The sequence below is a fragment of the Hyla sarda genome, chromosome 9, assembly GCF_029499605.1.
Source record: "Hyla sarda isolate aHylSar1 chromosome 9, aHylSar1.hap1, whole genome shotgun sequence".
Classification (NCBI taxonomy): domain Eukaryota; kingdom Metazoa; phylum Chordata; class Amphibia; order Anura; family Hylidae; genus Hyla; species Hyla sarda.
In genome coordinates, this window is record NC_079197.1 from 56661048 (window position 1) to 56687773 (window position 26726).

General features: G+C 44.0%; 1 protein-coding gene across 4 annotated transcripts; it reads right to left on the reverse strand.

Moving 5' to 3' along the window:
- Positions 1-1634: 1634 nt before the first annotated feature.
- On the reverse strand, positions 1635-24804 carry SLC25A53 (solute carrier family 25 member 53). Of its 4 annotated transcripts, none has more exons than XM_056538291.1 (3): positions 24665-24804; positions 24388-24454; positions 1635-3203 (listed from the first exon to the last, which is right to left on the reverse strand). In XM_056538291.1, exon 3 carries the CDS (start codon positions 3093-3095, stop codon positions 2244-2246), a length of 852 nt encoding a protein of 283 aa, XP_056394266.1. In that variant the 5' UTR covers positions 3096-3203; positions 24388-24454; positions 24665-24804; the 3' UTR covers positions 1635-2243. The 4 variants fall into 4 exon arrangements, with proteins under 4 accessions (XP_056394266.1, XP_056394264.1, XP_056394267.1 ...); XM_056538289.1 differs by having other exon boundaries at positions 24652-24791; XM_056538292.1 differs by lacking the exon at positions 24388-24454 and having other exon boundaries at positions 24665-24800.
- Between the last annotated feature and the right edge of the window lie 1922 nt (positions 24805-26726).

Genomic DNA, 26726 nt, shown 5'->3' on the forward strand with positions numbered 1-26726 from the left:
GCCCGTGGGAATTCCGGTCCCCGCCTCTAGCCGGTTGGGGACCGGACCGGGATGCCTGCTGAAATCATTCAAATGAAAGTGAAAGTAAAGTGATCTTTACTGTGGCAACCACTAGGAAAGCCAAACTGCAACACCCAGCATACCCAGACAGCCAAAGTCTGTCTGGGCATGCTGGGAGTTGTAGTTTTGCAACATCTGGAGGGTCACAGTTTGGAGACCACTGTTACAGTGGTACCCAAAAGGTAGCCCTCCAGATGTTGCCAAACTACAACTCTCAGCATGCCTATACTGCCCAGGCATGCTGGGAGTTGTAGTTCTGTAACATCTGTCCTTTCAGATTTAGCAATTTTCATGAAATGTTTGAAAATTGCTGCTCTACTTTGAAGCCCTCTTATTTTTTCAAAAAGCAAAAATATGTCCATTTTATGATGCCAACATTAAGTGGACATATTGTATTTGTGAATAAAAATAAAATGTATTGGGAATAACCATTTTCTTTACAAGTAGAGAGCTTCAAAGTTAGAAAAATGCAAAATTTTCTAAATTTTCATGAAATTTTGGAATTTTTCACAAAAAAGGATGCAAGTAATGCCGAAAATTTACCAACAAAATAAAGTAGAATATGTCATTAAAAAACTATCTCAGAATCAGAATATTCGGTAAAAGCATTTTCGAGTTATTAATTCGTAAAGCAACGGTGGTCAGAATAGCGAAAAAGTGCTCAGTCCTTAAGGTGAAAAAGGGCTGCGTCCTTAAGGGGTTAAGCATGCCAGAAATATCAATAAATTGAAGCTTTAGCGAACATAATTATATTTTTTATTCATTTATTTGCAAAATTTACTTGGAACAGAAATATGCGAATTGTTTCTGGCATACACAGGTAAAATGTACATGATCAGGTATTATGTAACACAGTATTGCTGTTTAATTACAGACAAAAAAAGGTGTTGTGTTTTCAGTAATACATTTAATACATGATAATTATTTTTCTGATATACATTTTTTAGACAGAAATATAGCAGAGGACACAATGTATGAATAGAAAATTATTAAAAGCACAATTAGCTAATAAGATAATTAAAGTTCACTTTAGCTCCCCACATCTGTGAAATCTTGTTCCTATCCACTCTGGAGCACCAGTTAACACCATAAGAGAAAAAAAAAAAACACTTTAACCAGTGAGGTCCAACATGGTTTCATTATTTACACAGCAACAGACAAAACAACAAAATCCTAGGAGATCCGATTCAAACTACTTATATGTTTCAATCATAATGATCTTAATTATAGACTATAATTAGGATCACTATGATTTAATCATGTTAGTCGTTTGGATCGGATCGCCAAGGATTTTGTTGTTTTGTATGCAGCTGTCTAAATAAATAAAAATACAGGGTGGGCCATTTATATGGATACACCTTAATAAAATGGGAATGGTTGGTGATATTAAATTCCTGTTTGTGGCACATTCAACTGGCCATTCAACTGGCCCACGACAACCAATCCACTTTCTAGGAAGCTGGCACGTTCCTTGAGCTTTTCCAGCAGGATGGTGCACCACCACATTATGGGTGTCAGGTCCGAGCATTCCTAGATGAACAGTTTCCTGGAAAGTCGATTGGTCGTCGTGGGTAAGTTGAATGGCCCCCAAGGTCTCCCGATCTGACCCCCTTAGACTTTTATCTTTGGGGTCATCTGAAGGCAATTGCCTATGCTGTGAAGATACGAGATGTGCAGCACCTGAAACTACGGATACTGGAAGCCTGTGCTAGCATTTCTCCTGCGGTGTTGCTATCAGTGTGTGAAGAGTGGGAGAAGAGGGTTGCATTGACAATCCAACACGATGGGCAGCACATTGAACACATTTTATAAGTGGTCAGAAACTTGTAAATAACTCATGAAAGAATAAAGTTATGTTAAAACCAAGCACATCATTGTTTCTCTTTTGAAATTCGCAATAAGTTTGATGTGTCACATGACCCTCTTCCTATTGAAAAAACTAAAGTTGGATTCAAAATGACCGACTTCAAAATGGCTGCCATGGTCACTACCCATCTTGAAAAGTTTCCTCCCTCACATATACTAATGTGCCACAAACAGGAAGTTAATATCACCAACCATTCCGATTTTATTAAGGTGTATCCATTTAAATGGCCCACCCTGTACATTGGACCATCCTGGCAAATGTGTTTTTTTTTTTTTGCTCATTATTAGGTAATATTTGTATGCCAGCATCCTCTACTTTATAGAAGTTGTTTACTCAAAGTATCATGAATGGAATTTGTAAACCCCCAAGTAATGCAAGAGCGTAGGATAATGAGAGATGCTCCGCGGTACAACAATGAGACTCTTCCTCCACATTTGTCCCATACTCTTAATGCTACCTTTCTTACATGAGGTAATTTGTTTCCCACTTCTGCCTGCATATTTGCTATTATAACACTCAATGGATAAAGTGCCAGGGAAGTAAAGGCACCGTTGACTGCTCCAGAGCCTAGAGAAGGAACCCACACAGGGAGGCCTGGATAAGTTAATAAGTCTCGTATCGGCTCTTTGCAGGAAAGAAAGATGGCACTTCCCACCATGTTCCTGACAAGTATTACAGTGAATCCCCTGTATATTCCACATGATAGCCATTGATTTGTATTGTAAGGCTTGAACTCTTGCATGATTGAACGTGTGTTAGGTAAATTTGCATTATTACGACCATCCTGCAGAATGTTCTGAATTCTTTCAAATGGGACTAACAGAATGGCTTCTATTGCCCCAGATAAACACCCAGATAATGCACAAGCTTTTGCTCCTGACATACCTCCCATAGAGAAAAAATGTTGAAGGCTTCCTTGGGTTCCAAAAAGCAAAGTCCCTTGAACAGTTTTTGCCATGAGAGGTGGTGCAAGGCCACGATACAGATGTTTAACACCTTCTTTGCTCAACTGACCAGTAGCAGCTCGGATGGTCAATGTGTGAAGCTGCTGTCGAAAAATCGTCTTATAGATGGGAAAGGCTAGAATTGTGGATAGAAAGCTTGAGGCTGCTCCCACAAAGGAGCTACTACTCCAGCTGCTCCATCTTGGAGAACCTCTGCTTTCCATCTCGTTTTGTTTTAGAAAGTTCAAATATTTTCCAAGGAGAACTTCAGGGTTTAAGATCTATTTAGTCCATTCTTTATGCAATACATGTGAATTCTTTCCTCTGGAATACTGCAAAAAGCACAGGTAAAAATATTTAAAGAAGAAGTCACTAGACACTATAACCATATACTAAAGTAGTACAACAAAATGCATAAAAAAAGGCAAAAGATTTGGTACACTGCTTGAAGTATATGCAATAAGATCTTATTATCAGGTAAAATACATTAACCCCTCTTCAGTTTAAATAGGGAAAGCAACTCGGAGGAGATGAAATACACCTGCTCAGAGCCCTTTACATGTAAAAGTCCAATAAGGACACATGGATCAAGATAAAGAGAAGAGACATTTGTATACTGCTGAAATCGTATAAATATACTGAATAATACAGACAAAATCAAATAAGCAGCAGACCAAATATAATGACATGAGTTGAAAAAAAAAGGAGAGATATTTTATATAATTTACCATATAACGAGTGAACATAGTGGACTGCAGAGAGCACCAGGAATAAGAATAGATAATATAATTAATAATATAATAACGTATCCTGTCTTCTGTTCAGTCCAGTAGGCACTCTAGTTTCTAATGTAATGATCCAAAAGATCTCACGTGCAAGAACTTTTTGGCGGAAATCTCCACCTCTCTGTGGAAAAGCAACTCTTTCTATCCCTTGTACCATGAGGGATGATATACAGCCGGCATGTACTTGTACGCAGTGTGTGGATACTGCCGAAGTATTGCGATTATTGAAAAATGGAATGTCTGACAAGTGCTTGCAGATTCTTACTTTAAGTGGGGTGGTAGTACACCCCACGTATTGTAATTTACATTGAATGCATGAAATCAGATATATTACATGGGAAGTATTACAGTTTATATATTGTTTAGTGTGATATAGTCTTGAACGTGAGATCTTTTGGATGCCTACTCGACTGAACAGAAGACAGGATACGTTATTATATTATTATTAATTATATTATCTAGTCTTATTCCTGGTGCTCTATGCAGTCCACTATGTTCCCTCGTTATATGGTAAATGATATAAAATATCTCTCCTTTTTTATTTATTTATTTTTTTCAACTCATGTCATTATATTTGGTCTGCTGCTTATATAATTTTGTCTGTATTATTCAGTATATTTATACAATTTCAGCAGTATACAAATGGCTCTTCTCTTTATCTTGATCTGTGTGTCCTTATTGGACTTTTACATGTAAAGGGTTAAGCGAATCTGAACATGTGTATTTCATCTCCTCTGAGTTGCCTTCCCTATTTAAACGGAAGAATTTTATTGTGTAAGGTGTATGATTAAGGGCGGCATCGCCTGAAACGCGTTACCTTGTTCACTCTGTGTCTATGGATTTTAATTCATTAAACAGGACTTCTTTGCATCTATCACTGGCTTCATTTGTATTTTCCTGGATTTTGGTGCTGCCATACACCTGCCGTGCGGTGGAAGGGATACTAGCGGTGAGCTGACCTACCTATCTTTACTATTCAACCCCTCTATACTTTTGTTGGCTAGCTCTTAATTGTATTTGTAAATAAATTGCATTATGGTGCTCAAAGAGACAGGGGGCTCTAAGGCTTTGCTCACATGATGGAATTTATATGCAGAATTCTGCATTGGAATTCCGCATGGAGATTCCGCAGCAAAAGAGTACCACAGAGTGAGAGTGATTTCACTGGGTTCTGCTGTGCTGTTCACATAGCAGAATTTTTGCGCCAAAAAATATCTGGCACAGAAATTAAAATTTTGGTGTCCGCAGAAAGAATAGACACGTCTATTCCTTTTGCTGACTCCACACGGAATTGCATTGCCATCTATGAGACGGTGCATTTCCGAGTGGTCCTAGTGCAAGCATGTTGTGCCAGCTCTTCAGGGGAAAGTCTGCACAGAGATTTTCCGTGCGGACATTCCCCTGTGTGAACATAGCCTAAGGGTGTATTCAAGCGTACAAGATCTGCAGCAGATTTAATTCTGTGTTCAATTATTTAGTTTACATTAAAATCTGCAGCATCAAATATGAAGCATCAAATATGCAGCAGATCCTGTTCGTGTGAATGTACCCTAAGGATAGGGTCACAATTACTGTATTTTGCTGTGTATTTGCTGCTGCATATTTTCTATCCATTGAAGTCAATGGATAGAAAAATTAGCTGTAGAAAATATGCAGCAAAATATGCAACAACCCGACCCTTAGGGTGTATTCACATGTTCAGTATATTTAATGCACAGGATCTGAAGCTGCAGATTTGATGGTGTGTTCAGTCAATTAGTTTACATTAAAATGTGCAACATAAAATCTACAGCTGGAAATCCTGTACATCATATATGCGCAGAATACTGTACATGTGAATACACCCTCAGGATAGTAGGGTCCCAAGTGAAGTATTTTGCTGTGCATTTTTCTTACTTTATGGTAAAAATGACATGTTCTCTTGATTTTCAGGGTCAATACAATTAAAATAATACCCATTTTATGCAATGTTTCTATTATTGTACTTTTTAATAAAACAGTATGCTTAAAATTTCCTCTTCTGACCCGATATGATTTTTTTTTTGTATATTGGGCTGTATGGGAGCTTATTTTTTGCACCAATTGTGGAAAAATATCAACAATCTCAAGGTCACAAGTCCATCTCCAGAGATCTAGATTTGCCTTTGTCCACAGTGCGCAGCATTTATCAAGAGGTTTGCAACCCATGGCACTGTAGCTAATCTCCCTGTGCGTGGACGGAAGAGAAAAATTGATGAAACGTGTTAATGCAGGATAATCAGGATGGTGGATAAGCAGCCCCAAACAAGTTCCAAAGATATTCAAGCTGTCCTGCAGGCTCAGGGAGCATCAGTATCAGTGAGAACTATCCGTCGACCTTTAAATGAAATGAGACGCTATTGCAGGAGACCCAGGAGGACCCCAATGCTGACACAGACATAAAAAAGCAAGACTACATTTTGCCAAAATGAACCTAAGTAAGCCAAAATTCTTCTGGGAAAACGTCTTGTGGACAGATGAGACCAAGATAGAGCTTTTTGGTAAAGCACATCATTCTACTGTTTACCGAAAATGGAATGAGGCCAACAAAGAAAAGAACACAGTACCTACATTGAAATATGGTGTAGATTCAATGATGTTTTGGGGTTGTTTTGCTGCCTCTTGCACTGGGTGCCTTGAATGTGTGCAAGGCATCATGAAATCTGAGGATTAACAATGGATTTTGTATCGCACTGTACAGCCCAGTGTCAGAAAGCTGGGTTTGCGTCCGGGATCGTGGGTCTTCCAGCAGGACAATGACCCCAAACATACGTCAAAAAGCACCCAGAAATGTATGGCAACAAAGCGGTGGAGAGTTCAGATCTAAATCCCATTGAACACCTGTGGAGAGATCTTAAAATAGCTGTTGGGAAAAGGTGCCCTTCCAAAAAGGGAGATCTGGAGCTGTTTGCAAAGGAAGAGTGGTCCAACATTCCGGCTGAGAGGTGTAAGAAGCTTATTGATGACTATAGGAAGTTAATTATTTCAGTTATTTTTTCCAAAGGGTGTGCAACCAAATATTAAGTTAAGGGTGCCAATTATTTTGTCCAGCCCATTTTTGGAGTTTGGTGTGACATTATGTCCAAGTAGCTTTTTTTCCTCCCTTTTTTGGTTTAGTTCCAATACACACAAAGGGAATAAACGTGTATAGCAAAACATGTGTTCTTTTCTGCCTAAGTGCTCTCTGATGACACCTGTCTCGGGAACTGCCCAGTTTAGAAGCAAATCCCCATAGCAAACCTCTTCTAAACTTGGCGGTTCCCGAGACACATGTCATCAGAGAGCACTTAGACAGAAAAGAACAACCTTAACTTCAGAAGCTCATAAGTACTGAAAGGATTTAGCTTTTTTAATAGAAGTCATTTACAAATCTGTTTAACTTTCTGGAGCCAGTTGATCCAGAAAGTTTTTCCCTGGATAACCCCTTTAACCTCTTTAGGACATAGGAAGTTCTCTAACGTCCCCGCTACCTGGGCTTTAATGCCCAAGGACGTTAGAGAACGTCCTGTTGTATTTCCGGTCTCTGCCATGCGCCGGGCAGAGATCGGAACGGCATGTCTGCTGAAATCTTTCAGCAGGCATGCCGTGCAAATGCCGAGGGGGTCCCGGGACCCCCGCATGTCGGCGATCGCAGAAAATCGCATGTCAATTCAGTCTCTGGTGACCCGATCAACCGGAAAATAGAGATGCTCGGACCTGTGAGTGACAGGCCCCAGCATCCTGCAGGGTAGGAGTGAGGTCGCAATGCTGCGATCTCCTCCCATTGGTCAGAACTGATTCTGACCAATGGCAGAGCAGGACGGTGGGTTGCCATGGAAACCCCCCATTCTGCCCACCCCTGGATGTCAGGCAGAACGGGGGGAGAACATGGAGGCCGGTACCTGGAGGAGAAGACTCGTGGGGCCCGGCAATCATCGCAGATATTCACCGGAGATCCCGGCTCAGGTAGGGAATCGACGGTGAGGGGGGAGAAGTGAAAGTAAAGTGATTTTTACTGTGGCAACCACTAGGAAGGCCGAACTGCAACTTCCAGCATGCCCAGACAGCCAACTGTAGCCCTCCAGATGTTGCCAAACTACAACTCTCAGCATGCCTAGACTGCTCAGGCATGCTGGGAGTTGTAGTTCTGTAACATATGTCCCTTCAGATTTAGCAATTTTTGAAAATTGCTGCTCTACTTTGAAGCCCTCTAATTATTTCAAAAAGTAAAAATATGTCCATTTTATGATGCCAACATAAAATGGACCTATTGTATTTGTGAATAAAAATAAAATTTATTTGGAATATCCATTTTCCTTACAAGCAGAGAGCTTCAAAGTTAGAAAAATGCAAAATTTTCAAAATTTTCATGAAATTTGGGAATTTTTCACAAAAAAGGATGCAAGTAATGCCAAAAATTTACCACCAAAATAAAGTAGAATATGTCACGAAAAAACAATCTCAGAATCAGAATATTCGGTAAAAGAATCTTAGAGTTATTAATGCTTAAAGTGACAGTGGTCAGATGTGCAAAAAACGTTCTGTTCCTAAGGTGTAAAATGACCTGGTCCTTAAGGGGTATGAACGCGGATGTAGAATTGGTGCAGATGTGCGGAAATTCTGCCATGTGAAGCCCTGGTGTGTAGTGTACTAGTGCATCAGCCAACTCCACGCTGTGCCATTCAGCCACTAAATGGTCTCCTATTGCTGCCAACATGTCCACGCTATGTCATTCAGTCACTATATGGTCTCCTGAGACTGAAGCCACCACCAGGCTCTGTCATTGTGCTGCTGTGCGGCAGTGATTTTAAGAGCGATGCCGGTAATCTGCATGCTATTCTGAATAACAGTATTATTTCACTACCCCAGCACACTCCATATGCGTTTTAGGACACAGCAAAGTGTTCTATACCCCTATAGAGGCTGTATGTAGGCTAGAAATAGCCTTTTTTTTTATATCGATTCGCCGCGAACAAATTCGGATCGAAACAAACTTTTTGGGAAAATTCGGCGAATCAGCCGAATCGAATTTTTGAAAAGTTCGCTCATCTCTAGTCAGCATAGTTCCCCCTACATTAGGTTGTCAGCATAGTTCCCCCTACATTAGGTTGTCAGCATAGTTCCCCCACATTAGGTTGGCAGTATAGTTCCCCACATTAGGTTGGCAATATAGTTCCCCCCACATTAGGCTGGCAGTATAGTTCCCCCACATTAGGTTGCGGCTCCCCAACATTAGGTTGGCAGTATACAGGGTGGGCCATTTATATGGATACACCTTAATAAAATGGGAATGGTTAGTGATATTAACTTCCTGTTTGTGGCACATTAGTATATGTGAGGGAGAAAACTTTTCAGGATGGGTGGTGACCATGGCGGCCATTTTGAAGTCAGCCATTTTGAATCCAACTTTTGTCTTTTCAATAGGAAGAGGGTCATGTGACACATCAAACTGGAAATTGGGAATTTCACAAGAAAAACAATGATGTGCTTGGTTTTAACGTAACTCTATTCTTTCATGAGTTATTTACAAGTTTCTGACCACTTGTAAAATGTGTTCAATGTGCTGCCCATTGTGTTGGATTGTCAATGCAACCCTCTTCTCCCACTCTTCACACATTGATAGCAACACCGTAGGTCAAATGCTAGCACAGGCTTCCAGTATCCGTAGTTTCAGGTGCTGCACATCTCGTATCTTCACAGCATAGACAATTGCCTTCAGATGACCCCAAAGATAAAAGTCTAAGGGGGTCAGATGGGAAGACCTTCGGGGCCATTCAACTGGCCCACGACGACCAATCCAATTTCCAGGAAACTGTTCATCTAGGAATAATGTGGTGGTGCACCATCTTGCTGGAAAAACTGTTCATCTAGGAATGCTAGACACCCATAATGTGGTGGTGCACCATCTTGCTGGAAAAACTCAGGGAACGTGCCAGCTTCAGTGCATAAAGAGGGAAACACATCATCATGTAGCAATTTTGCATATCCAGTGGCCTTAAGGTTTCCATTGATGAAGAATGGTCCCACTATCTTTGCACCCCATATTCCAAACCATACCATCAATTTTTGTGTTCCAACAGTCTTGGAGGGATCTATCCAATGTGGGTTAGTGTCAGACCAATAGCGGTGGTTTTGTTTGTTAACTTCACCATTCACATAAAAGTTTGCCTCATCACTGAACAAAATCTTCAGCGTAAACTGAGGGTCCTGTTTCAATTTTTGTTATGCCCATTCTGCAGCACCTGAAACTATGGATACTGGAAGCCTGTGCTAGCATTTCTCCTGCGGTGTTGCTATCAGTGTGGGAAGAGTGGGAGAAGAGGGTTGCATTGACAATCCAACACAATGGGAAGCACATTGAACACATTTTATAAGTGGTCAGAAACTTGTAAATAACTCATGAAAGAATAAAGTTACGTTAAAACTAAGCACATCATTGTTTTTCTGGTAAAATTCCCAATAAGTTTGATGTGTCACATGACCCTCTTCCCATTGAAAAAACAAAAGTTGGATTCAAAACAGCCGACTTCAAAATGGCCGCCATGGTCCCCACCCATCTTGAAAAGTTTCCCCCTTCACATATACTAATGTGTCACAAACAGGAAGTTAATATCACCAACCATTCCCATTTTATTAAGGTGTATCCATATAAATGGCCCACCCTGTAGTTCCCCCCACATTAGGCTGGCCGTATATCCACACATTAGGTTGTAGTTCCCCCACATTAGGTAGGCAGTTGACCCCCACATTAGGTTGGCAGTATAGTTCCCCACATTTGGTAGGCAGTGGACCCCACAGACATACAGCCTTCAGCCATATACAGTGTATGGCTAGAGGCTGTATGTCTGTGTACTGCCCCATTTCAGTGCTCCGACGACCACTCCTCCGTTCAGGGGTCATGATCTACGGCCTATGGTCTTGGCCATATCAGTAGGTCCCGGGACCAGAGGAGCAGTGGTCGGAGCACCAAAGATGACGTGCCGCTGGTAACTTACCATGCGTGCGCGTCGTCGCTGGTCCGCTCTGCTCTTTCTATGGGTGCATGCACAGACATCAGTGACGTCCCTGTGTGCGCTACCTCCCAGCGGCCCCTGCATTTTTAAAGTTAACTTGGGGCTGCAGAAAGGTAACTGGGACATCCGTGTGTCCTGAAAAGATCTTTCGGGACACAGGGATGTCCCTTTTGTGACGGGGGAAATTAATCTCGGCCGGGAAGCCGACTCCCGACTTTTAAGAAAATTATACCGGGTTAAAAAGTCGTCTTATACGCTGGAAAATATGGTATTCAAAATTACATTCAGAACGTGTGTTAACCCTTTAGGTGTTTCACAAGAATAGCAGCAAAGTGAAGGAGAAAATTCAAAATCTTCATTTTTTACATGTGCATGTTCTTGTAGACCCAGTTTTTGAAATTTTACAAGGGGTAAAAAGAGAAAAAGCCCCACAAAATTTGTAACCCAGTAAGGAAATACATCATATGTGTAAGTAAAGTGTTCGGCGGGTGCAGTAGAGGGCTCAGAAGGGAAGGAGTGACAATGGGATTTTGGAGAGTTTTTCTGAAATGGTCTTTGGGGGGCATGTCGCATTTAGGAATCCCCTATGGTGCCAGAACAGTAAAAAAAGACAGCATGGCATACTATTTTGGAAATTACACCCTTCAAGGAAGGTAACAAGGGGTACAGTGAGCCTTAACACCCCACAGGTGTTTCACGACTTTTCGTTAAAGTCGGATGTGTAAATACATTTCTTATTTTTTCACTAAAATGCTGGTTTTCCCCCAAATTTGACATTTTTACAAGGGGTAATAGGAGAAAATGTCCCCCAAAATTTGTAACCACATCTCTTCTGAGTATGGAAGTACCCCATGTCTGGACGTCAAGTGCACTGTGGGCGCACTACAATGCTCAGAAGAGAAGGAGTCACATTTGGCCTTTGGAAAGCAAATTTTGCTTAAATGGTTTTTGGGGGGTATGTCACATTTAGGAAGCCCTATGGTGCCAGAACAGCAAAAAAAACTAAAACACTTGGCATACTAAGTTGTTGTGTTGTCAGCGTACTGGGACAGTACAAAAGAGTTGTACATGGCAACCTGTACCAAGTAGACCGCAACTTTTTTGTACTATACCCATGTTTTCCGCATGGCCATGTATGGCTTGAGGACTCGATCAGAGAGATCAACTCCCCCCATATACTGATTGTAGTCCAGAATGCAATCAGGTTTCAGGACCGTTGTTGTGGTACCTCGCACAGGGACAGGTGAGCTGCCGTTACCATGTGTTTGGTGTGAACTATATATAACGGTGTGTGATTATAAAAAAAAAAAGAGGGCCAAATGCAGCGCCCTAAAACCCTAACAGGGCCTGGGTCGCGCTGCAAAATCTGCAGCGGACCCTTGAGGACCTATTATGAGGTCGTGGGGGGGGGGGGGGGTTTATGTTTTTTTACACCTCCTACGTGTCCCTATAGTGAAGCTCACCCTACACTACTTCAGCCCTGAGGGGCACACATCTTCACAGAGGGGGGCTTCTTCTCTCAGCTCTGCCCACTGACTGAGCTAAGAGAAGGGGACCTTATCCCCTCCTCTGCCAGCTGTTATTGGTCAGACGATCAACAGCAGCACTCCTGGGGAGGTGACGGGATCGCCACCTCCCCCCAGCTACAGGAGGTGATTGGCGGTGTATAGTGCACCACCGGTCACCTTCCAATTCCAGGTCATCGGGTTACACGTTACCAATTAAAAGTACAGCTTGTACCGCAAAAAATAAGCCCTCAATGGTGTCAGACGAAAAATTAAAAAGTTACGGCTGTCCGAAAAGGATAACACAAAAAAGGGAAAAAAATTATTTTGATCAGAAAAGGAAAAAGCTATATAAAATGGATATCTCCATAATCATATCGACCCACAGAATAAATATAACATCACTTTTACTGCACAGTGAACACCATAAAAAATTTATAATAATAGAACCCCAGAAATTTTCCAGTTTTTCACAACAAATTCTGCATGTGTCAGCAAAAATGCACCACTTATATAAAGTACAATATGTCACCAAAAAAATCTCAATCGCTCCGCTCAGAAAAAGCGTTCTAAAGTTATTACCATTTAAAGAGAGACATTTTAAATAAATAAATAAAAAAAAGAGCCTAATCATTAAGGTAAAAAATGAGTCCGTCCTTAAGGGGTAAAAGGACAAGTCCCATGCTTGATCAGTACTGAAAAACGTATCCCCTAGTCGCTGGTCCGAGCGATGTGGTCCCCAGCAAGCTTCTGTACAGAGCCCCGGCTCTGCCACAGAGTGACGTGCCATGCCCCCTCCATATATCTCTATGGGAGAGCTGAAGATAGCCGAATGGCTCTCCCATAGAGATACATGTGTCAGGATCCGGACTGGTGTGCGGGAAGGACACTGGTAGTGGATCCTCTGTGCCAGAGAGGCGATGGCGTGGGCCGTACCAGGGGAACGGAATCTAAGGGGTTACTGGTTTTCACCAGAGCCCTCCGCAAAGCCGGATGGACTTGCTGCGGCAGGTAACCCCCAGGTCGTTCCACCCGGTAGCGACTCAACCCCTCTGGCGGCTGAGAGTGGTGCGGGACACAAGGACAAGGCAAAGGCAAGGTCAGACATTGCAGAAGGTCAGGGCAGGTGGCAACGGTTCGTAGTCAGGGGCAACAGCAAGGGTCTGGATACACAGGCAAAGGGCACACAAAAAACGCTTTCACTGGCACAAAGGCAACAAGATCCGGCAAAAACAGGAAGGGGAAGTGTTTTTTTTTATAGGAATGGGAGTGATTACACTTGATTGGGGCAGGCACCAATTAGTGGTGCACTGGCCCTTTAAATTTCAGAGAGCCGGCGCGCGCCCTAGAGAGCGGGGCCGCGCGCTGGGACGGCACAGGAGGAGGACGGGGCAGGTGAGAGGATTGGGATGCGACCCGTGGGCGGGCGCGTCCCGCCAGCGGCGGATCGCATCCACGCCGGGGATACTAGAGCAGCGCTCCCGGTCAGCGGGTGTGACCGGGGCGCTGCAAGCAGAAGAACACCGCGAGCGCTCCGGAACAACATGGAACAGGGACCGGAGCACTCGGCGTAACAACATGGAGGGGGTGTGGGGGTTGTGACGCGCCATTTTGTGGGAAGCCGGGGCTCTGTATAGACGATTGCGGGTGGCCACAGTGCTCGGACCCCCCGCAATATAAAACTTACTCCTTATCCTGTGGATAGGGGATTCGTTTTTCTGTACTGATCGGGCATGGGACTTCTTCTTTAAGCACCCCCCCCCTAAACTAAAAAGTCCCTCCTTCCTCTTTAGGCTTCACCTTTTCTTCTAGGCACATTAAAGTGCATCTGCCATGTTTTTTAAACAAGTTAGTGGAGGAGTTGTTAACATGCTGATTTCAGGGATACCTTTCTATAAAGATGCTTTATATATTTGCTTTATATCCATCAATGTGTATTACAGCACAGGCATGGCGAGTCTGCAAGTGATTCAAAAGCACTATAACTCACTACACATGTGCCATAATACACAGCTACAACTACAAAGGGCCACTGCATGTCAATTATCTGGACAAGCGGGTGTAATGCCAACAGAGAGAGGCATTGAGGCCCCGAAGCATACAGTATAAAAAATGTAAGGATATAAAGAAAAAAAAACTACATAGAAAGATATGGCTGACATCAACATGTTAACAACTGTCAGTTTGTTGACAGATTAACATGTATAAAAGACATGACAGATGCCCTTTAAAATGATATAGAGGACAGGCTAAGGGAAAGGCTTCAGCGGGGAAGTAAAGTATACAGATCACTGTCGGGGCTGGAGTCATGTAGGAAAGGGATGCAGGAAAAGTGCACACAGAAGAGAAGGGGAAGCTGCTGCATTGTGGAGAAGTCCACAGAAGTTATAAAAGAAGGGAGCCTGGTGAGCAGGAGTGTTCGCTCACCTCTGCTCCACCCCATAATCTGGAGAGTACCTGCTCGCCTCTGCTCCATGCGCTGGTTCGGGAAGGTCCGCTCACCTCTGCTCCGTCTGCCAGTCCTGGCCACTGTCAATCGCTGGGCAATCCCTGACAGCAGGTGCTCTCCAGGCATCTACTCCTTGCATGGTTCAGCTCGCCTACAGCAGCCCCAGGGAATAGCTTGGCCCATCCTACAGTCACATAGTGGAAGAAAATCCAGTCGAATCCAATTCAACCATCACCTCTAAAAGGAGATAGTTCATGCCCGAAAATGTATCCCATCTACAGGATAGGGGATAGGTTCTAGATCGTGTGGGATCTGAGCACTGGGGCCCCCTGCTATTTCCTGTACGGGGCCCGGCTCCCCCTGTAATGGCGAGTCATGACCCCTGCCCAAAGCAGGGGGCCACCACGCTCTCTCCATATAGCTCTATAGGAGAGCCGTTTGGCTACACCAGTGCCTTGTTGGCCTATTGGTAAATAATCCACTGACCCCGAGCACACCATCCCCACAGAGAAACATTGTGGTGGTAGCATTATGCAAAGGGAATGATTAATGGAGAGATGAATGGAAACAAAAACATTGCAATCCTTGAAGAAATTCTGATGCTGTCTCCAAAAGACTTGAGACTGGGAAGGAGGTTCATCTTTTAGCAGGACAATTACCCTGAGGCTATGTTCAGACGTCAGAATTTCTGCATGGACTTACGCATGAAAATTCTGCCTGAATTTATAGCCAATACACTTCAATGGGATTCTGCTGTCCCATTCACACAGCAGACTTTCTGCTGCAGAATTTCCGGTGCAGGTTTTCCATTGAAGTGAATAAGCAATTAATATCTGCAGATTTTAATAAAGAATTTTTATATGGAATTCTGTGCAGAAATTCTGCTGTGTGAATATAGCCTGAATATACAACCAGATCAACAATGGAATGGTTTAGATTCATACTGATGTCCTATAATGGCCCAAAGCCCACACCTGAATGCATCTGAGGATCCATGGCACAACTAGAAAATTGCTGTTCTCTATCCAATCTGACTGGGCTTCAGCTGTTTTGCTAAGAAAAATGAGCAAGCATTTCCATCTCTAAATATTGAGCAAATTTTAATTCACCTCACAAACGGCTGTGAGCCGCCAAATTTGAAGTGTACTGAGTTGCCTGTGTTCCGGAGACCTCTGTAAGTGTTTAATCCCTTAAGGACCAAGGACGTACGCGTACGTTCTAGCTACCTGGTAGTTAAGGACCAAGGATGTACGCATACGTAGGAATTTTAGTCTCTGCCGCGCCAGGCAGGGACCGGACCGGGGTGACTGCTGATATCTATCAGCAGGCACCCCGTGCATATGCCCATGTCGGCGATCATCGCAAATCGCCGGTGAAAATTGCGGTAATTTCGGGTCATATGGGTCTCCGGTGACCTGGAAAATAAGGGGGATCGGGGTTGTCCAAGACACCCACAATCCCCCTGAAGGGATAGGAGTGAGGTGGCAGGGGTGCTACCCCTCCTATCCCTGCTATTGGTCATCAAGAAGTGACGACCAATAGCAGATTGGGGGCGGGGGCTTAACTTTCGGTTTCCCCGTTCTGCCCACCCACAGGAGGCTGGGCAGAACGGGGAAACCCACGACGAAGTCTACTTACCCATCGGCGGCGATCGGTGGCGGTGATCGGCGGCAGTGGTCTCTAAACTGTAGCCCTCAGATGTTGCAAAACTGCAAATCCCAACATGCCCAAACACAGATGTCTCAGCATGCTGGGAGTTGTAGTTGCGTACCTACTTACATCTTGTAAATAGCACCAAATAAAAACTCCTCCAAATAAAAGCAAGGTAAAATCAGGCGCTGAGACCAGGATGAAAGTTCAGGTTGTTTAATTACCCACAATGCAATGCGTTTCGCGGAAGATCCGCTTCTTCAGATGCCTGAAGAAGCGGATCTTCCGCGAAACACGTTGCATTGTGGGTAATTAAACACCCTGAACTTTTATCCTGGTCTCAGCGCCGGATTTTACCTTGCTTTTATTTGGAGGAGTTTTTATTTGGTGCTATTTACAAGAAGCTTGGAGTGGCTGCAGAGACCCCTGGTATCGCTACCTTTCCTCATGATTATCCATTGTTGTACTTGGATTGAGTACAACCACCTCTGGTAAGCACAATTCACATTGTACGTTTGCACCCTGCACCCTATGATATCACACCACGGAGCGCATCCTTGTGTTTTTTTGTCTTCAAAAGTAAAAACATGGCAACTTTATGATGCAAAACTAAAGTAGATACCGTATATTGTATTTGTGAATCAAAATATAATTTATTTGGAATGTCTATTTTCCTTACAAGCAGAGAGCTTCAAAGTTAGAAAAATGCAAAATTTAAAAATTTTTCATCAAATTTTGGAATTTTTCACCAAGAAATTATGCAAGTATCGACGAAAATTTACCACTAACATAAAGTAGAATATGTCCCGAAAAAACAATCTCGGAATCAGAATGAAAGGTAAAAGCATCCCAGAGTTATTAATGCTTAAAGTGACAGTGGTCAGATGTGCAAAAAACGCTCTGGTCCTACAGTGAAAATTGTCATGGTCCTTAAGGGGTTAATGTTGAAAAGTGTTTTTGCCTGTCTTATTTTTGAACAAAGCTATAACAAAACATATTATCATAACCAATATGGTGGGGAACTGCGTGTATAAAATATAACCTTTAATGATATCAATAAAATCACCAAAAGTAATTGTGCTAGTGAAGATAAAAGAGAATTAAATTGATATAGCCCTCCTATGCTAAACGTATAAATTACGCAGCATAGGATGTGGATTGCTCCCAACGCGTTTCAACCTAAGTTAAAGGCATCATCAGGGGAGGCTTACGCAATCTTGGCTACGAATATTATAATTGAGGTTTAGCTCAGGTCAAATCAATATTTATTATGCCATAGATGATCCCGCCATGAATTATAATCATTAAGCACTTTACTGGTGCTAGTTAGCACCACAGGGTAACACTGTATGTCCGGTCTCCTGTAAAAAAAGGGGAAAAGGAAAATACAGTCTCAGACATATATCCATATTGCATAATTCATGTGTACACATGCAATGCATGATAGCTACTCACGGCCTAGAACCAGATCCCGGCACCTAGAGAGAACAGTATACAATATAAATGTCACTCTATTGCCCTTTGGCATATCAGACCTGAAAAGCAAACATGGGGCCGCAAGCGGCTACTTACGATTATCCCTGTTGTTCGCGGCTTATTCGGTGCAGCGCGACACCCGCAGTGGCGGGGAGCTGTTAGTGCATAGTACAGCTACCGCGCGCTGACACCGGCAAAGCCGGCGTCTGGCGTCATATCCTGTCGGCTGGTGCATACGTCAGCCGGCCGCGCCCCCTGTGATGTAGCAGGGGGAGCGGTACTGATACGCTGACAGCACTGAATGCCGAACGGATATATTAATTATTTCGTGACTTGTGCTGAATAACTTCACTGGGTAAGAACTTTGTAAAGCATGGAGGAACATTATCCAAAGATTGAACCAAGGCTCTTGTGGTGACCGCTTGGGCCATAATAGGTCTGCCTTCATACCAGGACATGATCATCTGCAGGTAGGGCACCAAATTATACCTTAAGTAGGCACAGGGTCCCTGGATGGGAGATCCCCACAGATGACCGGACACTGGCTACAAAGACAGACCCATATTTGTTGTTAGCCCTCAAGAATTCATACAGCCAATATTAAAGAAATTGAATAGGAAAGGTTATTTAAGAAACCCATAAGCCAGATATTTCTCATATATCCAGATGTGTTACATACACATAAAGTTGTAAGACACCACAGGAGGAGGAATTGGATAATTAACAGAATTATGTATATATGTACCAACAAAACAAGTACAACTAGACCACAACTACTGCGTGCTTATATGGTTATATTTTAAAGTTGGTTAATTATTGGCCTTAATATACCATAGATTTAATTGTTTGAGTGGGGGTCCCCACAGGGGATTCTGATATGGAATTGTGGTAGGAGGGATAATGATATGGGCCTAGGGAGCCTGACTGTTCCTATCTTACCTAGGGTCCCTAATCCTAGGTGGCGCACCCGCCCTAAAAAGGGCGACCCCGCTCTCCAACCTCCTGGGTCCCTAAAGACCCTATCTAACGGTGAGGCTAACTCGTAGACCTACTAAGGTCTCCTCTGTCTACCTATCTTCTCACCGTATGTTAACAGTGGGGGCCCCCATCATAATTATTTACAGAAAGCACGCAAAGTTTAACTGGTCATTAAGACCATGTGGGGTATGTGTATTTAGTTTGTGGATCCAACGGCATTCTTTTTGAAGCAATATCCTGTCTATATCACCACCCCGTTGCGATGTTCTAACTCTTTCGATCCCTATGAATGTTAATGCTCTAGGTTTACCACCATGCATCTGATTGACATGCATGGCCACTGATGTCTCTCTCCTGTTCCTCACATCACCTAAGTGTTCTAGCACACGGCGTTTAAATTCCCTGGACGTTTTGCCCACATAGCGTATTGAGCACTCACATTGTATCAAATATATTATACATCTAGAGCTGCAGTTAATAAAGTCCCGTATTTTTATTACCTCGCCAGTGATATCATTTGTAAAGCTTTTTGTTTTGAGTACACTGGTACAGGCCTTAAAGTGACCACACTTAAAAAAGCCTATCGGACCTGGGTTGCTGTCCAGCCATGTGGTTGCCTGTCTATCTAGTGAGTAATGGCTGGGGCTGACTAAGTCTCCCAGGTTCCGACCTCTTCTATATGTAACCTGGGGATAATCCGCTATAATCTCCCTGATGTCTTGGTCCATGCTCAAGATATCCCAATGTTTATTTAGAACCTCACGTACTGCCTGTGCTCCATGGTCGTACGTAGCTATTATGCGTGTACTACTCTGTGTCATGTCCCGTGGTTTAGGTGTTAACAGGTTTTCTCTTGGTGTGGCCAATGCTTGTTTGTAAGCTGAGTTCAAAACCTGTCGGGGGTAACCTCTCTCCAAAAATCTAGACTGTAAGTCTCTCGCTGCTCTGACAAAGTCTCTAGGGTCAGAACAGTTCCTCCTGAGGCGGAGATATTGCCCCCGCGGGATACCCCTTTTGAGGGGTCCCGGGTGGCAACTCTCCCACCTCAGGAGACTATTGGTGGCCGTGTTTTTCCTTTTGAACAAAGCTAAAATAAAATCTACAAAGAATGCCAGACATTACTAGGGTACCGATGGCCCTTTTTTAATGACAACACTGTCATACAGAGAGTTCTAAATAGTCTGGCAACAGCTGGAGACACCACTACTGGTGTTTTTTTCCCCCCACAAAGCCATAGAGATTACTTAGGCATTTTGGTCGCTTTTGGTGCTTAAAATTGATCAATAGCATAACAACCTGGCGAGCGCAACAGAATTTGCATGCCCCAAGTTGGAATAACAGAGAGCTGTCAAGTCTGTCAGTTAAAGGGGTTGTGCGCTGCCCTGCAGTTTGGAGCTCCGCTTACAGCGTCCCGAAGTTCATTACTCCGAACGCTGTGTGCGGGTTTCCGTGTTTGCAGCAATCGGGCGTGACGTCACGCCCGGCCCCTTCGTGACGTTGTGCCCGCTACCTCTAAGTCTATGGGAAGGGGGTAGACTTTGGTAGAGGGGGCGGGCGTGATGTCACGAGGGGGTGGGCAAGACGTCACGCCCGGCGGCTGCGAACACGGAAGTCCGCACACAGCTTTCGGATTAATGAAATTCCGGACGCTGTGAGCGGAGCTCCGAACTGCAGGGCAGCGCACAACCCCTTTAACACACACGCACCAACCTTCAGACTAAACACAGCTTACCTGTTACCAAGCTGTCTCCCCCAGGAGTATTTTCAACACCTAGGCAATTGTGACTATGATTGTCATCGCTCCCTGGTCTCAAAGCTTGGGGCTCTCACTTTGCACTCTCCAGTTTATTAGGTGAGCGACAATTTAAGGTGATTTGGCTCACAGATTTGGCTCAGATTAGATTTTGCTTACTCTATTACAGGGGTCTCAAAGTCCCGCGGAACTAAACTTTGTGGCCCGCTGCCCCCCCCCACCCCTTATCCTCGGCGAGATTCTATCAGCAATAGCCCCGCTAGCAACCACCAACCCCCACTTCCCGTCCTTCTCTCCACCCAGCCCCCGTACTCATCTTTCAGTTACGATTTGGCACAGCACGGGTTAGCATGACGGGATGTCAGCAGCGTTGGACGGCGCCGACGTGACGCGCCATCCGCACTGATCTGGTGCACCTCAGTAACGCTGTAGCAAGTTCGCAGCACGTGGCCTGCAAACTACCTAGCCAGCCAGAAAGTCAGGAACAGAGTGGGGTGCACCCGACTGACCCTGGTAAGCTACATCACTGCCAGCGAGAAAAAGGGGTGCTGGGGGGGTTCTAGACTTTTGGGGGGGGGGTTGCTGATGAATGATTAGGGTGCTACGGTTGCCTGTCCACCAACACCCCCCAAACCCCCCTTCCAAGCAGTGGTACCCCCATAATCTGTCAGCTGATGCTATTATCACAGTGGGGTAGGGAGAATGGGGGGGTGTTGCTGGTGGATGATGGGGGTGCTGCTGGTGGATGATGAGGGTGCTACTGCATTCCAATCATCCAACACCCCACCCCAGCAGTAGAACCCCCACCATCCGTCAGCTCATGCTATTACCACGGGGGGGGGGGGGAATGGGGAGGGGGATGTTACTGGTGGACGATGGAGGTGCTACTGCTGGTGGGGGGTGTTGCTGGTGGATGATGAGGGGAGTATGATGGGGGCATTATATGTGAGGGGCGCATGATGGGGGCATTATATGTGAGGGGCGCATGATGGGGCACTATATGTGAGGGGCGCATGATGGGGGCATTATATGTGAGGGGCGCATGATGGGTGCATTATATGTGTTGGGCGCATGCGGCCCAGCCTCACCCAGCCGCTAACTCCAGTGGGCCCCAGATAATTTGAGTTTGAGACCCCTGCTCTATTAGAACAGATGACTCCTTACTAAATAACTGATCCCCCATGCTTGAAAGTAATTTCACTGTGATCTGACATTTTGTAAGACAAGTTGGTCATGATCTACATTTGCAGTATTTTTAACAGTTGCGCAAAATATTTGCGCCTTTTCAAAGGCGCAGTTATTAAATACCATCCACTTCATGGGCAACTGCATTTTTTTTAAATTGCCTATTTCGAAAGGGTGCAAAAAATTATGCGCAACATCACACTGCGCAAAAAATTGCACCTTTTTACAGCCCAAAAAATGATGGGAACAGCTTGATAAATCTTCCCCCCTAGATGTGCAAAGCTGGTAGAGATAAACTAATCTTTTTGATCTCATTATTGTTTTATCACAAATTAATTCAAAGTATTCTGCATGTTGTGTTGATCAGATGATAAGAGGCTATTTAAAGGAAAGTTCCAGTATCAGAAAGATAAATACATACTAAGGATATGTTCACACGGGCGGATCCACAGCATATTTTATGCTGTGGATCCGCTGCTAAAGGACCGCCACATGCTGCCTTTAGATGTGTAGGCTCGGAGCGACAATACGCCGCTACGAGCAGACACACTGAAGAGATGTGCATGTTGCAGCACGCATGCGCAGTGTACTCTGACATTACGGACACTCTCGGCCTAGCTCATGGAGCTGGGGGAGCGGCCACGATGTGTGAGAGTACACCGTGCATGCGTGGCGACTTACACCGTGCATGCGTGGCACATTGCTTCAGAGTGTCTGCTTGTAGCGGCAAATTGCTGCTCCGAAAAGGCACATCTAAAGCCAGCATGTAGCTGTGGATCCGCCTGTGTGAATGTACCCTAAGGCTATATTCACATCATGATCCAAGGAGCAGGAGAATTTGAAAACCAGCTGTTCTCATATCCCGGCCGCACCCGTGCTACTTATTTTGTACCGTATCAGTTTTTGTTGCCAGACTGAAAACTGTGGTCTGCTGCAGTTTCAGTCCGGCAATAAAAACTGATACGGTCCAAAAAATGAGCCGAACCGGAGTCACCAGCTGACTTTGGTTAATTAAAATGAATGGTGTCCAGCACAGGCCTGGTGGAGATACAGCAGCAACTGGTTTCCAAATTCTCTTGCCGAATTGGCTGCCATATCCCCGAATTGTGATGTGAATACAGCCTATTATAGTGTTGTCACAAACTGTACTGGCTTCAGCATGCTTTAGTTTGATTCACTGCTGACAGCAAGCTGTGTAGTTCTTTCATTTTCAGTATGGTCTTCACGAATCCTCCTCCTCCCTCTTTCCCAAGACAATGCACCATCAGCTGCTGGCTCAGGAGGCTTGGCTGACCTCTAGCCTTGTCCCCTTAGTGATGACATCACCTCTGACCAGCCTCTACAACCTACATCATATATATATATATATATATATATATATATATTTATTTTATGGGACATGTAGGAAGAATTAGGTGCCTTTGCAGTATGCTGCCTTGTGGTAAATAATATACACCAAAAGAAGGGGCCAAAATAATGGTCATACAAAATATATATCTTTATTACAAAATTGATTAAAACAATCCTACAGATTAAAAAAAATGACAATCACTTAAAGGGGCAATTACACACACAGAAAGATAGAGGTGAGTATATCGTATAAAGTGCCTGATGGAAATAATCACCCTACATAACAATAGGTAGAACAGTGGAGCAGGATCACTAATACATGCTATATCCGAACGCGTTTTCGCTAAGGCTTTATCAAGGGGCGTGATAAAGCGCCCCTTGATAAAGCCTTAGCGAAAACGCGTTTGGGGTGAGGTGAGGTATTGTATGGGGGTATATGGTCTGGCCAGTCTCTAATATGACCTTTTCCTCTTCAAGCCTTTTTCCCTGCAGATTATAACTATTATTATTACTATGTCAGTCTTTTTTGCGCCTTGTTGATTTCTCTGGATATAGCATGTATTAGTGATCCTGCTCCACTGTTCTACCGATTATTATGTAGGGTGATTATTTCCATCAGGCGCTTTATACGATAAACTCACCTCTATCTTTCTGTGTGTGTAACCGCCCCTTTAAGTGATATTGTCATTTTTTTTAAAATCTGTTGGATTGTTTTAATCAATTTTGTAATAAATATATATATTTTGTATGACCATTAATTTGGCCCCTTCTTTTGGTGTATGCGTAATATTGGCCTATGGTTTATGATACCGTTAGTGCCTCTATTTGTCTATGTGTTGCTTGTGGTAAACAATGCCACAGGCAGAGGAACAGCCAGGCAGTGACTAGCAGGTGCTGCAACCTCAGTGATTGTGCAAAGTCTGCTGTGATATGAGATGTTCTGCAGTAGCTCTGGGTGGGGAACTGACAAGAGTGCAGTGACAGGGAGTAGGCAGGGTGGAAGGACTATGATGAAAAGCTGAGGAAAAGCAATGGATTGGCAGAATTGTAGTACTGATCAAACAAGAAACACTGCTGCTTTGTATAGAATATATGGGGCATTTCAGGTTAAGTAATAATACCATAAATATATATGGTAACTCTAAACCACTACCATTACAGCCTGTTCTATCTGCCTCCCTTCCCTGTTGCCCCCACCCATAAGGTCTTTCCTTATTTATCCAATTGACATAGAATAACAAAGCAGACATCATCATTCTAGCGATCACAAACAATGCATCAAAGAGACAAACTAGAGACTAGCATTGCAGAGTACAGGAACTGTCCATGTCTTAGCCCTAGAGGTCTGTTTATTGTTGGTAACTTGGCCACTCACATTCTCCTCATTTTCATAGGTCCTTTTCTTTAAGAGACTTCATGACACTCAGTGAATAAATAGGGCGCTGGAGAGATATGAATACAACATGGAATAAAACGCAAATTGCAAAGTATCCATAGCATACAAAAACCTAGTAAAATTCTACAGTGGTCTCCAAACTGTGGACCTCCAGATGTTGAAAAACTACAACTTCCAGCACGTCCTGGCAGCCAACAGTTTGGAGACCACTGGTCTACAGAATCCCTTCAGACATGTACATACCTGGTTCACATACCTGGGAGAAAAGTGACTGCCCCTCCCATACACAGAAGCTACATGATGCATAACCAGCATAGAGACAAGTCACATGTACAGCCCAAGCATCCCCCCGGGGCAGCTGGACCACAGCTACAGCTCATTGGAAGCAGGACACACCCTTGCCGCGTCCTGATTGGCTAAGACGCACAGCATCACTTCCTCTGATTCCTTTGTTGTGTAGAGATGGTGTTGCAGGTGCATAGAGCAGGACGGGCTCACAAGCTAGGGGGACGCTGCTACTGTGAGGATGCTGGCGCAATGATTTTACTACTGATAACCCCAGGTTCGTGCTTAGAATGGAACAGCTCCTGAGAGACATGACGTCACAGGGGCGGGGCTGTATGTTGGAGGGGCTGAGTAGAGGGATTTTATCTACGTGAAACTGACTGTATGTTGAAGGGGCTGAAGTCAGTGATGTAATTACATATGACTGTATGTTGGAGGAGGTTGATGGGAGGGAAATCTTGTTATTTACATGGGACTGTACCTTGGAAGAGGCTGAAGTCAGTGATGTAATTACATATGACTGTATGTTGGAGGAGGTTGATGGGAGGGAAATCTTGTTATTTACATGGGACTGTACCTTGGAAGAGGCTGAAGACAGTGATGTTATTACATAAAAAGTTTTCATAGGGGACCGTATGATGGAGGGAGAGTAATATTTAATCATGGGACTGTATATTGGAGGGGGCTGTAAGGAGGAAGTGATATTATTTATATGGGACTGTATGTCAGAAAGGCCGAAGAGAGGGAGTGGGGTCTTTAATTGGGACCTTTTAGTAGAGAATTTTTATGCCATTAGGGTCGCATCCTGATACCAACCAATAATTTATCACTGAATTTATATAATGTAATATATTGTCCCAAATATAAATCAGCCCTTAAAGAAGCTCACCTTTAGACATTCCCTGTGGTTCCGATATCGGCGTTCCGGTCCTCCGGGGCCGGTCTTCTTCCTACTTCCTGGGGACGGTGACTCAGCGTATTGCCGGCTGCAGCGATGTCCTGCCTCAGCCAGGGATAGGTTGTGTCATATAAGGAGCTTGGGCAGCAGGGAGAAGGCAGAGCCCAGGCTCCTTACATGCGCTCAGCCTATCACCAGCTGAGGCGGGACATTACTCCGGTCGGCGATACACTGAGCGCAGTATGAGTCACCGTCCGCAGGAAGACCAGCACCAGAGGACCAGGACACTGATATCTGCTTAACAGGGGGAACGTCGGAAGGTGAGTTACAGTTAGTTTTTTTAGTTTTTGCAGCCCGGGCACAGAAACTTTTCACCACAGTTCTCCTTTAAACACTACCTAACATTATATGTACTCCCTAAATTATTTTTGCCCTATTAAAACTTAAAGGAGATCTCTGGCAAAAATGTACTCATCCTCTATCCACAGGATAGAGGATAGTGTAGAGAGCTGGGACCAAAGTTACAAAGGCTATCATCCGTAACATACTACGCCACCAAGAACTCAAATCATGCAGTGCCAGACGTGTCCCCCTGCTTAAGACAGTACATGTCTGGGCCCATCTGAAGTTTTCTAGAGAGCATTTGGATGATCCAGAAGAGGATTGGGAGAATGTCATATGGTCAGATGAAGATAAAGTAGAAATTTTTTTGTAAAAACTCAACTCATCGTGTTTGGAAGAGAAAGAATGCCGAGTTGCATCCAAAGAACACCATACCTACTGTGAAGCATGGGGGTGGAAAAATCATGCTTTGGGGATGTTTTTCAGCAAAGGGACCAGAACCACTGATCCATGTAAAGGAAAGAATGAATGGGGCCATGTATCGTAAGATTTTGAGTGAAAACCTCCTATCAGCAAGGGCATTGAAGATGAAAAATGGCTGGGTCTTTCAGCATGACAATGATCCCAAACACATCGCCCAGGCAACGAATGAGTGGCTTCATAAGAAGAATTTCAAGGTCCTGGAGTGGCCTAGCCAGTCTCCAGATCTCAACCCCATAGAAAACCTTTGGAGGGAGTTGAAAGTCCATGTTGAACAGCGACAGCCCCAAAACATCACTGCTCTAGAGGAGAT

Coding starts and splice junctions, on each gene's coding strand:
- SLC25A53 (XM_056538291.1), bottom strand. CDS start 3,095: ATGGAAAGCAGAGGTTCTCCAAGATGGAGCAGCTGGAGTAGTAGCTCC.